Source organism: Rattus norvegicus, chromosome 6 (assembly GCF_036323735.1).
Source record: "Rattus norvegicus strain BN/NHsdMcwi chromosome 6, GRCr8, whole genome shotgun sequence".
NCBI lineage: Eukaryota > Metazoa > Chordata > Mammalia > Rodentia > Muridae > Rattus > Rattus norvegicus.
Genome location: NC_086024.1, coordinates 126,162,761 through 126,176,846, shown reverse-complemented (window position 1 = coordinate 126,176,846; position 14,086 = coordinate 126,162,761). Strand labels below are relative to the sequence as shown.

The 14,086-nt window shown below is 39.2% G+C and overlaps 1 protein-coding gene across 5 annotated transcripts in view; it reads left to right on the top strand.

Moving 5' to 3' along the window:
• The window catches only part of Catsperb (cation channel sperm associated auxiliary subunit beta), a 378,659-nt gene that overhangs the window by 349,968 nt on the left and 14,605 nt on the right, over positions 1-14,086 (top strand). For all 5 annotated transcript variants that reach the window (XM_063262696.1, XM_063262695.1, XM_063262697.1 and 2 more), the window contains one exon: positions 563-760. In XM_063262696.1, the coding sequence (XP_063118766.1) occupies positions 563-760 (198 nt within the window). The remainder of the gene's footprint in view (positions 1-562; positions 761-14,086) is intronic.

Genomic DNA, 14,086 nt, shown 5'->3' with positions numbered 1-14,086 from the left:
AGAAAACTAGCAATATCTAATACTTCAAGACAAACACTATGTATGCTCACTTGGGGAAGTGTTTGTTAGGCATGTATGAAGCCCAGGGTTATAACCCAGTACCATATACACCAGGCATGTTAATGCACACTTATAGTCCCATCACTTGAAAGGTCAAGGAAAAGAGAAAAAACAATTCATGCAAGTTGTCCTCTGAGCTGCACACAACACTCTCTCTCTCTCTCTCTCTCTCTCTCTCTCTCACACACACACACACACACACACACACACACACACACACTCCACACACACACACACAAAAACACACCACACGAGTGTAAGAAAAAACTAACAAACACAAAATGAGACAACTTGTGACATGAATTTTGTATACCTGACTTGATGTTTTATATCTCTCTAACTTGTCATTTAGTTGTTTTCTTGTTCTAGCATGTTATATGCTTAATAAAGTCATGCATTTATAACCAAAAATACAACTACCATAGATCATTCTCTGGATCTTTAAAAACAGTATAGTTTGGATGTTTCTGGGGTACTAAATTTCATTTTTGGATCTTTACAGGGTTCCACTACACTAGCACTGATTTTTTGGGAGGGATCAGTTTCATGCTTGGTTATATCACTGCTCCCAACCATAAAGAGCAGCTGCAGTTACCTCAGGACTATGCAGCACCGTCCTGGCAGGAACATACCACCTGAAGACTGGATTAGTGGAGTTCACAAGGACAGCCATGGTTTCAATATGATCAAAACTCTGCCGGTAAGAAATCTAGCTATAGCACCTTTTTTTTTTCCTTTTCTTTTTTTTTCGGAGCTGGGGACCGAACCCAGGGCCTTGCGCTTGCTAAGCAAGTGCTCTACCGCTGAGCTAAATCCCCAACCCTAGCTATAGCACATTAAAAAGAACAAGCGATGTATGTGTTATGGGTGCTACTATGGCCATTCTATGTTAGGATTTCTGGTCTGAGAGACTCTAGCGTTCCATCACATTTCAAACTCCGGATCACCTGGAGAAGATGATGGTAATGATTCATTTCTATTCTGTTTTCTTGTTTTTTATATTTTTTTCTTTTCTTTGATTTGGATATTCTCTTTATTTACATTTCAACTATTATCCCCTTTCCCACTTTTCCCTGGGGAAAACCCCTATCCCATCCCCCTTCTCTCTGCTTCTATGAGGGTGTTCCCCACACACCCACTCCCTCCCATCTCCCCACCATGGCACTCCCCTACACTAGGGCATCGCTCCTTCATAGGACCAAAGACTCTCCTCTCATTGGTGGCCAACAAGGCTGTCCTCTGCTACATATGCACCTGGAGCCATGGGTCGCTCCATATGTACTCTTTGGTTGATGGTTTCCTCCCTGAGAGCTCTGGGGTGTTTGATTTGTTGATATTGTTGTTTTTCCTATGAGGTTGCAAAACCCATCAGCTCCTTCAGTCTTTTTAACTCCTTTGTTGGGATCCCCAGGCAAAATCTGATGATTGGCTACAAGCATCCACCTCTGTATTTGTCAAGTTCTGGCAGAGCCTCTCAGGAGACAACTATATCAGGCTCCTGTCAGGCTCCTTCTTGGCACGATAGTGTCTGGGTTTGGTGACTGTATATGGGGTAAATCCCCAGGTGGGGCGCACTCTGGGTGGCCTTTCCTTGAGTTTCTGCCCCACATTTTGTCTCCGTATTTCCTCCTGTGAGTAGTCTGTTACCCTTCTAAAAATGACTGAAGTATCCACATTTTGTTATTCCTATCTCTTGAACTTCATGTGGTCTATGGATTGTATCTTGGGTATTCTGAGCTTTTGGGATACTATCCACTTATCAGTGAGTGCATGTCATGTGTGTCTTTTGTGATTGAGTTACCTCACTGAGGATGATTTTTTTCCAGTTGCATCCATTTGTCTAAGAATTTCATGAAGTCATTGTTTTTAATAACTGAGTAATATTCCATTGTGTAGATGTACCACATTTTTCTGTATTCATTCCTCTGTTGAAGGACATCTGGATTCTTTCCAGCTTCTGGCTATTATAAATAAGACTTCTGAACATAGTGGAGTATGTGTCCTTGTTATCTATTGGAGCATCTTTTGGGTATAAGTCCAGGAATGGCATAGCTTGGTCCTCAGGTACTTCTATGTCCAATTTTCTGAGGAACCTACGGACTGATATCCAGAGTGGTTGTATCAGCTTGCAAACCCACCAACAATGGAGGAGTGTTCCTCTTTCTCCACATCCTCACCAACATCTATTGTCACCTGAGTTTCTGATTTTAGCCACTCTGACTAGTGTGAGGTGGAATCTCAGGGTTGTTTTGATTTGCATTTCTCTGATGACTAAGGATATTGAGCATTTCTTTAGGTACTTCTCAGCCATTCAGTATTCCTCAGCTGAGAATTCTTTGTTTACCTCTGTACCCCATTTTAATAGAATTATTTGATTCTCTGGAGTCTAACTGCTTGAGTTCTTTCCATATATTGGATATTAGCCCTCTATCAGATGTAAGATTGGTAAAGAGCTCTTCCCAATCTGTTGGTTGCCATCTTGTCCTATTGACAGTTTCCTTTGCCTCCAGAAGCTTTGCAATTTTATGAGGTTCTATTTGTTGTTTCTTGATCTTAGAGCATAAGCCATTGGTGTTCTGTTCAGAAAATTTTCTCCAGTGCCCATGTATTTGACACTCTTCCTCACTTTTTCTTTTATTAGTTTGCATGTATCTGGTTTTAGGTGGAAGTTCTTGATACACTTGGACTTGAGTTTTGTACAGGGCAATAAGAGTGGATCGATTTGCATTCTTCTACATGCTGACCTCCAGTTGAACCAGCACCATTTGTTGAAAATGCTCTTTTTTCCACTGGATGGTTTTAGTTCTTTTCTCAAAGATCAAGTGACCATAGGTGTGTGGGTTCATTTCTGGAGCTTCAATTCTATTCCATTGATCTACGTGCCTGGCTCTGTACCAATACCATGCAGTTTTTATCACGATTGCTCTGTAACACACTTTAAGGTCAGAGATGGTCATTCCCCCAGAATTTTTCTTATTGTTGAGAATTGTTTTCGCTATCCTCGGTTTTTTGTTATTCCAAATGCATTGGAGAATTGCTCTATCTAACTCTATGAAGACTTAGTTTGGAATTTTCATTGGGATTACTTCAAGTTTGTAGATTGCTTTTGGCAATTACTATATTAATTCTGTCAATCCATGAGCATGGGAGGTCTCTCCATCTTCTGAGATCTTCGATTTCTTTCTTCAGAGGCTTGAAGTTCTTGTCATACAGATCTTTCACTTGCTTGGTTAGAGTCACACCAAAGTATTTTTTACCATTTGTGACAATCGTGAAGCATATCTTTTCCCTACTTTGAGTTAATTTTATATTGCCACTGTGCTGAAGTTGTTTATCAAGTTTAGTAGTTCTCTGATGGAATTTTTGGGGTCACTTAAGTATACTATCATATCATCTGCACATAGTGATATTTTGACTTCTTCCTCTCCAATTTGTATCCCTTTGACCTCCTTTTGTTGTCCAATCGCTCGGGCTAGGTTTTCGAGTATTATATTGAATAGGTTTGGAGAGAGTAGGCAGCTTTATCTAGTCCCTGATTTTAGTGGCATTGCTTCAGGTTTCACTCCATTTAGTTTGATGATGGCTACTGGTTTGCTATATATTGCTTTTGCTATGTTTAGTTATGGGCCTTAAATTCCAAATCTTTCCAAGACTTTTACCCTCAATGGGTGTAGAGTTTTGTCAAATGTTTTCTCAGCACCTAATGAGATAATCTTGTGGGGTTTTTTCTTTGAGTTTTTTGATATAGTGGATTACACCGATGGGTTTTTGTATATTGAAACATCCATGCATCCCCAGGATGAAGCCTACTTGATCATGGTGAATGATTATGTTGATGTGCTCTTGGATTCTGTTTGCAAGAAATTTATTGAGTATTTTTGCATTGATATTCATAAGGGAAGTTGGTCTGAAGTTCTCTTTCTTTGTTGGGTCTTTGTGTGGTTTAGATATAAGCATAACTGTGGCTTTATAGAAGGAATTCAGTCATGCTCTGTTTGTTTCTATTTTGTCAAATAGTTTGGACAGTATTGGTACTAGATCTTCTTTGAAGATCTGATAGAGTTCTCCACTAAACCTTCTGGTCCTGGACTTTTTTTTTTTTGGTTGGGAAAATTTTAATAACTGCTCCTATTCCTTTAGGGGTTTATGGGAATGTTTAGATGGTTTATCTGATCCTGATTTAACTTTGGTACCTTGTATCTGACTAGAAAATGTCCGTTTCATCCAGATATTCCAGTTTTGTTGAGTATAGGCTTTTGTGTTAGGATCTAATGACTTTTTAATTTCCTCAGTTTCTGTTATGTCTCCCTTTTCATTTCTGATTTTGTTAATTCGGATATGTCTCTGTGCCCTCTGGTTAGTCTAGCTAGGGGTTTATCTATCTCGCTAATTTTCTCAACGAACCAGCTCCTGGTCTTGTTGATTCTTTGTATAGTCCTTTTTGTTTCTGCTTTGTTGATTTCAGCCCTGAGTTTGATTATTTCCTGCCATCTACTACTCTTGGGAGTATTTGCTTCTTTTTGTTCTAGAGCTTTCAGGTGAGGTGTGTTGTCAAGCTGCTAGTGTGTGTTCTCTCCAGTTTTTTTGGAGGCACTCAGAGCCATGAGTGCCTCCTCTTAGCTCTGCTTTCATTGTGTCCCCTAAGTTTTGGTATGCTGTGCCTTCATTTTCATTATTTTTTTTTCAAAGATGAGGACCGAACCCAGGGCCTTGGGCTTGCTAGGCAAGCGCTCTACCACTAAGCTAAATCCCCAACCCCTTCATTAAATTTTTAAAAGTCTTTAATTTCTGTCTTTTTTCTTCTTAAAAGTGATCATTGAGTAGAGCATTGTTCAGCTTCCATGTGTATGTGGGCTTTCTGTTGTTTTTAGGTGATTCATTTCTAAACTTGAAAACTTTCTGAAATAATTGTTTTTCTCACTAACTTTTCTCATCACAAGTAAAAATTATTAATAGGATGATGGTCTGATCATGGGTGTCTGTAATACATGCAGCTATTTTGGCTTACAATGACTAGTCTCATGCGAATGTATCTGACTGTTACTATTTCTCTTTGAGTTTAGGTCTTTTGTTTTCTTTGTTTTTCCTCAGGAAAAGTCTCAAAATGTTAAACTTGAAGTTTCAATTTTCCTGTGAACAATCCCATTTCAGTATAATAATTTTGCTTTTGTTTTCAGAGTATCTGTGAGTCTTTTAATTTTGTGTTTGTGTATATGGGGTGGCCAGTACAGACATGTGGAAGTGTGTGTGCAGGTGTGTGTTTGCAGGTGTGCTTACCAATGCAGGTTTATGTATAGGCCAGTAGTTAACAACACAATGTTTTCCTCAACTCTTTCTCTGCCTTATTACTGAGGGAAGGTGTCACATTGAGCCTAGATGTCACCATCTTCCCTAGATTAGCCAACAACTCCCAGGATCAGTCTCTTCTGCCCTCAGCATTGGGCTGATGGGTTAGTGATACCACAGTTGGTTTGCACTTGGGTATTAAGATCCAAATGCAGTCAGTTACTCACACTTGAGTGGCACACACTACCCATTGAGTCATCTGCCAGCCATTTATTTAGTTGTGAATTTTCATAAGTGGGGAGCCTGGTGACTATTTTAAAACTAAAAATTAGCTGATGTGGCATTTAGGTCTGTGACAGAGAACAAATAATCAAAATTTGAAACTATTCTAACTGCATCACTGAGACTCTTCACTAAAAATGCTTAGACACACCCTGCATTAACTTTATGAAAGCTATTTTATTTACTAAAAATCCACTTTCAGGATTATTGGATCATGTTACTTTTGATGTGTTTGGTGTGGTGGGTGCCATGTGTATGAATGTGTTTGTAGCGGGCACAGGAGGCCTTCTTTTGATTCTGCTGCTCTGAGATTATCCATTCCCCATGTCTTCATAGGTGTAGTTAACATACTCAGGAGGTAGTTTTCCTTCTAGCACTTTCTATAGGGTCCAATTTGTAGATACATAGTGATGAACTTTAACTTTATCAAAGGAATATCTTATTTTATCCATCTATGGTGGTCAGACCTTTTGATGGATCACTTCTCTGGGCTGGCATCTGTGGTCTCTAAAATGCACATCTATCCAGGCACTTCAGGCTTTTAGAGTCTTCATTTGAGATATCAAGTATATCTCTGAATGTTCTGCCCCTATATCCTAATGTACTTGGTCATTTTCCCATGCTACTTTTAACAGTATTTCATTGTTCTATGTGTTTAGTGTTTGATTATTACATGATAAGGGTACTTTATTTTCTGGTCCAATGTATTTGGTGTTCCTTATGCATTTTGTACCTTTATAGGCATCTATTTTTTTCAGTTAGTTTGTTGAAAATATTTTCTGGATATTTGAGCTAGGCTCCTTCTTTTTACATCTATTATGCTTATGTTTAGTTTTTTCATAGTGTCCCACATTTTCTGGATGTTTTCTGTCAGAATTTTTTAGATTTAACATTATTTTAATTGACATCAATTTATTTTATCATATCTTCAATACCTAAGATTCTCTTTTCCATTTCTTATATTCCTTTGAAGAAGCTTGCCTCTGTAGTTCCTCTTCAAATCTAAATATTCATTTCCATAAACCCTTGGCTTGGGTTTTCTTTACAGATCTTGTTTCCAATTTCAAGTCTTCAGTGGTTTTGGTTTTTTTTTTTTTTTTAATTAACTTGAGTATTTCTTTTTTTTTTTTTTTTGGTTCTTTTTTTCGGAGCTGGGGACCAAACCCAGGGCCTTGCGCTTCCTAGGTAAGCGCTCTACCACTGAGCTAAATCCCCAGTCCCAACTTGAGTATTTCTTATATACATGTTATTCCCTTTCTCGGTTTCCAGGCAAACATCCCCCTCCCCCTTCCCCTTCTTTATGGGTGTTCCCCTCTCCACCCTCCCCCCAACAATCATGTTCACTGGGGGTTCAGTCTTAGCAGGACCCAGGGCTTCCCCTTCCACTGGTGCTCTTACTAGGATATTCATTGCTACCTATGGGGTCAGAGTCCAGGGTCAGTCCATGTATAGTCTTTGAGTAGTGGCTTAGTCCCTGGAAGCTCTGGTTGCTTGGCATTGTTGTACTTTTGGGGTCTCGAGCCCCTTCAAGCTCTTCCAGTTCTTTCTCTGATTCCTTCAACGGGGGTCCTATTCTCAGTTCAGTGGTTTGCTGCTGGCATTCGCCTCTGTATTTGCTGTATTCTGGCTGTGTCTCTCAGGAGCGATCTACATCCGGCTCCTGTCAGTCTGCACTTCTTTGCTTCATCCATCTTGTCTAATTGGATGGCTGTATATGTATGGGCCACATGTGGGGCAGGCTCTGAATGGGTGTTCCTTCTGTGTCTGTTTTAATCTTTGCCTCTCTCTTCCCTGCCAAGGGTATTCTTGTTCCCCTTTTAAAGAAGGAGTGAAGCATTCACATTTTGATCATCCGTCTTGAGTTTCATTTGTTCTAGGCATCTAGGGTAATTCAAGCATTTGGGCTAATAGCCACTTATCAATGAGTGCATACCATGTGTGTTTTTCTGTGATTGGGTTACCTCACTCAGGATGATATTTTCCAGTTCCAACCATTTGCCTACGAATTTCATAAACTCGTTTTTGATAGCTGAGTAATATTCCATTGTGTAGATGTACCACATTTTCTGTATCCATTCCTCTGTTGAAGGGTATCTGGGTTCTTTCCAGCTTCTGGCTATTATAAATAAGGCTGCGATGAATATAGTGGAGCACGTGTCTTTTTTATATGTTGGGGCATCTTTTGGGTATATGCCCAAGAGAGGTATAGCTGGATCCTCAGGCAGTTTAATTATATCCTTACATTGTGTTTTTACAGATTTTTTTCTCATCTTTATTAAATTGGGTATTTCTTATTTACATTTCAAATGTTATTCGCTTTCCTGGTTTCCAGGCCAACATCCCCCTAATCCCTCCGCCTCCCCTTCTGTTGTGGTTTGCCCTGAAGTTTTCTGTATTTTGATGCTAATTCTACGGCCCCAAGGACAGCTGCTTAGTCTCATACTCAGAACTCAGGTGAATTCACCTGAATTTGTAAAGTACAGGTGAGGGGCTGGTACAGGATAGAAGAAGGCCTATCATTGGAGGAGAAGGAAGGATGGGCAGGAGAGAAGTTTGAAGGAAGAGGAGGAGACTAGGACAGAAAGGAAAGAGAAAGGGAGAGGAGACAGGAAGAGGAGAGGGTGAGAAGCCATGGCAGGTAATGTTAAGATTCTGCTCTGTGTATTTACAGGTTGTTATCAATGTTCCTAAGGGATGGATGGTACCAGGCTTTCTATGTTTACGTGGTCAATTATATCTTACCAATTGGGTCAAAGATTATTGGGGTTGTGTGTTCTTTTATGTGAGGGTTTGAGTGTAAGAAAGTGTGCGGCTGGGATGTGTTTCCGCCAAAATAATTAGCAGATATCTTGGGACACCCCGGTGCGGACTTAGCGGGTAAAAGACAACTATAATTATTTTATTTATATATTTTTACAACAACACCCTTCTATATGGGTGTTCCCCATCCTATCCCCATTACTGCCCTCCCGCAGAGAATCCCATTCACTAGGGGTCCAGCCTTGGCAAGACTAAGGGCTTCCTCTTCCACTGGTGCCCTTACTAGGCTATTCATTGCTACTTATGCAGTTGGAGCTGAGGGTCGGTCCATGACAGTCTTTGGGTAGTGACTTTGTCCTTGGAAGATCTGGTTGGTTGGCATTGTTGTTCATATGGGGTCTCAAGCCCCTTCACCTCTTTCGGTCCTTTCTCTGATTCCTTCAACGGGGGCCCCATTTTAAGTTCAGTGGTTTGCTGCAGGCATTCGACAATGTTTTTGCCATATTTTGACTATGTCTGTCAGGAGAGATCTACATCGGTTCCTGTCAGTCTGCACTTCTTTCCTTCATCCATCTTATCTAGATTAGTGGCTGTATATGTATGGGCTACATGTGGGGTATTCCTTCTGCCTCTGTTTTAAACATTGCCTCCCTATTCCCTGCCAACGGTATTCTTGTTCCCCTTTTAAAGAAGGAGTGAAGCATTCGCATTTTGACCGTCTGTCTTGAGTTTCATGAGTTCTGTGCATCTAGGGTAATTCAAGCATTTGGGCTAATAGCCACTTATCAATGAGTGCATACCATGTGTGTTTTTCTGTGATTGGGTTACCTCACTCAGGATATCTCCCAGTTCCCTCCATTTGCCTATGAATTTCATAAAGTCATTGTTTTTGATAGCTGAGTAATATTCCATTCTGTAGATGTACCACATTTTCTGTATGCATTCCTCTGTTGAAGGGCTTCTGGGTTCTTTCCAGATTCTGGATATTATAAATAAGGCTGCTATGAACATAGTGGAGTATGTGTCTTTGTTATATGTTGGAGCATCTTTTGGGTATATGCCCAAGAGAGGTATAGCTGGGTCCTCAGGTAGTACAATGTCCAATTTTCTGAGGAACCTCCAGACTGATTTTCAGAATGGTTGTACCAGTCTGCAATCCCACCAACAATGGAGGAGTGTTCCTCTTTCTCCACATCTTCACCAGCATTTGCTGTCACCTGAGTTTTTGATCTTAGCCATTCTCACTGGTGTGAGGTAAAATCTCAGGGTTGTTTTGATTTGCATTTCCCGTATGACTAAAGATGTTGAACATTTCTTTAGGTGTTTCTCAGCCATTCGGCATTCCTCAGCTGTGAATTCTTTGTCTACTTCTGAACTCCCATTTCTTAATAGGGTTATTTGTCTCCCTGCAGTCTAACTTCTTAAGTTCTTTGTATATTTTGGATATAAGCCCTCTATCTGTTGTAGGATTGGTAAAGATCTTTTCCCAATCTGTTGGTTGCCGTTTTGTCCTAAACACAGTGTCCTTTGCCTTACAGAAGCTTTGCAGTTTTATGAGATCCCATTTGTCGATTCTTGATCTTAGAACATAAGCCATTGGTGTTTTGTTCAGGAAATTTTCTCCAGTGCCCATGTGTTCAAGATGCTTCCCCAATTTTTCTTCTATTAGTTTGAGTGTATCTGGTTGGATGTGGAGGTCCTTGATGTACTTGGACTTAAGCTTTGTACAGGGTGATAAGCATGGATCGATCTGCATTCTTCTACATGTTGCCCTCCAGTTGAACCAGCACAATTTGCTGAAAATGCTGTCTTTTTTCCATTTGGATGGTTTTGGCACCTTTGTCAAAAATCAAGTGACCATAGGTGTGTGGGTTCATTTCTGGGTCTTCAATTCTATTCCATTGGTCTATCTGTCTGCCTATGTACCAATACCATGCAGTTTTTATCACTATTGCTCTGTAATACTGCTTGAGTTCAGGGATAGTGATTCCCCCATAAGTCCTTTTATTTTCGAGGATAGTTTTAGCTATCCTGGGTTTTTTGTTATTCCAGATGATTTTGCAAATTTTTCTGTCTAACTCTCTGAAGAATTGGATTGGTATTTTGATGGGGATGGCATTGAATCTGTAGACCGCTTTGGGTAAAATGGCCATTTTTATTATATTAATCCTGCCAATCCATGAGCATGGAAGATCTTTCCATCTTCTGAGGTCTTCTCCACTTTCTTTCTTCAGAGTCTTGAAGTTCTTATTATACAGATCTTTCACTTGCTTGGTTAAAGTCACACCGAGGTACTTTATATTATTTGGGACTATTATGAAGGGTGTCGTTTCCCTAATTTCTTTCTCGGCTTGTTTCTCTTTTGTGTAGAGGAAGGCTACTGATTTATTTGAGTTAATTTTATACCCAGCCACTTTGCTGAAGTTATTTATCAGGTTTAGTAGTTCTCTGGTGGAACTTTTGGGATCGTGTAAATATACTCTCATATCATCTGCAAATAGTGATATTTTGACTTCTTCTTTTCCAATGTATCCCCTTGATGTCCTTTTGTTGTCTGATTGCTCTGGCTAGAACTTCAAGAACTATATTGAATAAGTAGGGAGAGAGTGGGCAGCCTTGTCTAGTCCCTGATTTTAGTGGGATTACCTCAAGTTTCTTTCCATTTAGTTTAATGTTAGCAAATGGTTTGCTGTATATGGCTTTTACTATGTTTAGGTATGGGCCTTGAATTCCTATTCTTTCCAGGACTCCTATCATGAAGGGGTGTTGAATTTTGTCAAATGCTTTCTCAGCATCTAATGAAATGATCATGTGGTTTTGTTCTTTCAGTTTGTTTATATAATGGATCACATTGATGGTTTTCCGTATATTAAATCATCCCTGCATGCCTGGGATGAAGCCTACTTGATCATGGTGGATGATTGTTTTGATGTGCTCTTGGATTCGGTTTGCCAGTATTTTATTGAGTATCTTTGCGTCGATATTCATAAGGGAAATTGGTCTGAAGTTCTCTTTCTTTGTTGGGTCTCTGTGTGGTTTAGGTATAAGAGTAATTGTGGCTTCATAGAAGGAATTCGGTAGTGCTCCATCTGTTTCAATTTTGTGGAATAGTTTGGATAGTATTGGTATGATGTCTTCTATGAAGGTCTCATAGAATTCTGCACTGAACCCTTCGGGACCTGGGCTTTTTTTTGGTTGGGAGACCTTTAATGACTGCTTCTATTTCCTTAGGAGTTATAGGGTTGTTTAAATGGTGTATCTGTTCCTGATTTAACTTCGGTACCTGGTATCTGTCTAGGAAATTGTCCATTTCTTGTAGATTTTCAAGTTTTGTTGAATATAGGCTTTTGTAGTAAGATCTGATGATTTTTTTGAATTTCCTCTGATTCTGTAGTTATGTCTCCCTTTTCATTTCTGATTTTGTTAATTTGGACACACTCTCTGTGTCCTCTGGTTAGTCTGGCTAAGGGTTTATCAATCTTGTTGATTTTCTCAAAGAACCAACTTTTGGTTCTGTTGATTTTTGTATAATCCTTTTTGTTTCTACTTGGTTGATTTCAGCACTGAGTTTGATTATTTCCTGCCTTCTACTCCGCCTAGGTGTATTTGCTTCTTCTTGTTCTAGAGCTTTTAAGTTTGCTGTCAAGCTGCTGATATATTCTCTCTCCTGTTTCTTTCTGCAGGCACTCAGAGCTATGAGTTTTCCTCTTAGCACAGCTTTCATTGTGTCCCATAAGTTTGGGTATGTTGTACCTTCATTTTCAGTAAATTCTAAGAAGTCTTTAATTTCTTTCTTTACCTTCCTTGGCCAGGTTATCTTTGAGTAAAACATTGTTCAACTTCTATGTATAAATGGGCGTTCTTCCCTTATTCTTATTGAAGACCAGCTTTAGCCAGTGGTGTTCTGATAGTACACATGGGATTATTTCTATCTTTCTGTATCTGTTCAGGCCTGTTTTATGATCTATTATATATTCAGTTTTGGAGAAAGTACCATGAGGTGGTGAGAAGAAGGTTTATCCATTTGTTTTAGGATAGAATGTTCTATAAATATCTGTTAAGTCCATTTGGTTCATGACTTCTTTTAGTCTGTCTATATCTCTGTTTAATTTCTGTTTCCATGATATGTCCATTGATGAGAGTGGGGTGTTGAAATCTCCTACTATTATTGGGTGAGGTGCAATGTGTGCTTTGAGCTTTAGTAAGGTTTCTTTTATGTATGTAGGTGCCCTTGTATTTGGTGCATAGCTATTTAGGATTGTTCATCTTGGTTGATTTTTCCTTTGATGTATATGAAGTGTCCTTCCTTATCTTTTTTGATGACTTTTAGTTGAAAATCTTTTTTATTCAATATTAGAATGGCTACACCAGCTTGCTTCTTCAGACCATTTGCTTGGAAATTGTTTGCTAGCCTTTCACTCTGAGGTACTGTCTGTCTTTGTCTCTGAGGTGTGTTTTCTGTAGGCAGCAGAATGCAGGGTCTTCATTGCATATCCATTTTGTTAAACTATGTCTTTTTATTGGGTAGTTGAGACCATTGATGTTGAGAGGTATTAAGGAATAGTGATTATTGCTTCCTGTTATATTCATATTTGGATAGGAGATTATGTTTGTATGCTTTTCTTCTCTTTGTTTTGTTGCCAAGATGATTAGTTTCTTGCTTTTTCTAGGGTGTAGCTTGCCTCCTTATGTTGGGCTTTACCATTTATTATCCTTTGTAGGGCTGGATTTGTAGAAAGATATTGTGTAAATTTGGTTTTGTCATGGAATATCTTGGTTTCTCCATCTATGTTAATTGAGAGTTTTGCTGGATACAGTAACCTGGACTGGCATTTGTGTTCTCTTAGGGTTTGTATAACATCTGTCCAGGATCTTCTGGCTTTCATAGTCTCCGGTAAGAAGTCTGGTGTGATTTTGATAGGTCTGCCTTTATATGTTACTTAACCTTTTTCCGTTACTGCTTTTAATATTCTTTGTTTTGTGCATTTGGTGTTTTGACTATTATGTGATGGGAGGAGTTCCTTTTCTGGTCCAATCTATTTGGAGTTCTGTAGGCTTCTTGTATGGTTATGGACATCTCTTTCTTTAGGTTAGTGAAGTTTTCTTCTATGATTTTGTTGAAGATATTTACTGGTCCTTTGAGCTGGGAGTCTTCACTCTCTTCTATACCTATTATCCTTAGGTTTGATCTTCTCATTGAGTCCTGGATTTCCTGTATGTCTTGGACCCGTAGATTTTTCCGTTTTACATTATCTTTGACAGTTGTGTCGATGATTTCTGTGGAATCTTCTGCTCCTGAGATTCTCTCTTCTTTCTCTTGTATTCTGTTGGTGATGCTTATATCTATGGCTCCTTGTCTCTTCCTTTGGTTTTCAATATCAAGGGTTGTCTCCCTCTGTGCTTTCTTTATTGCTTCTATTTCCATTTTTAATTCCTTCACCTGTTTGTGTTTTCCTGTAATGCTTGCAGGGATTTTTGTGATTTCTCTCTGTAGGCTTCTACTTGTTTATTTATGTTTTCCTGCATTTCTCTAAGGTTGTTCTTTATGTCTTCCTTAAAGTCCTCTATCATCATGATCAAATGTGATTTTAACTCTAGATCTTGCTTTTCTGGTGTGTTTGGATATTCAGTGTTTGTTTGATGGGAGAATTGGGCTCTGATGATGCCATGTAGTCTTGGTTTCTGTTGCTTGGGTTCC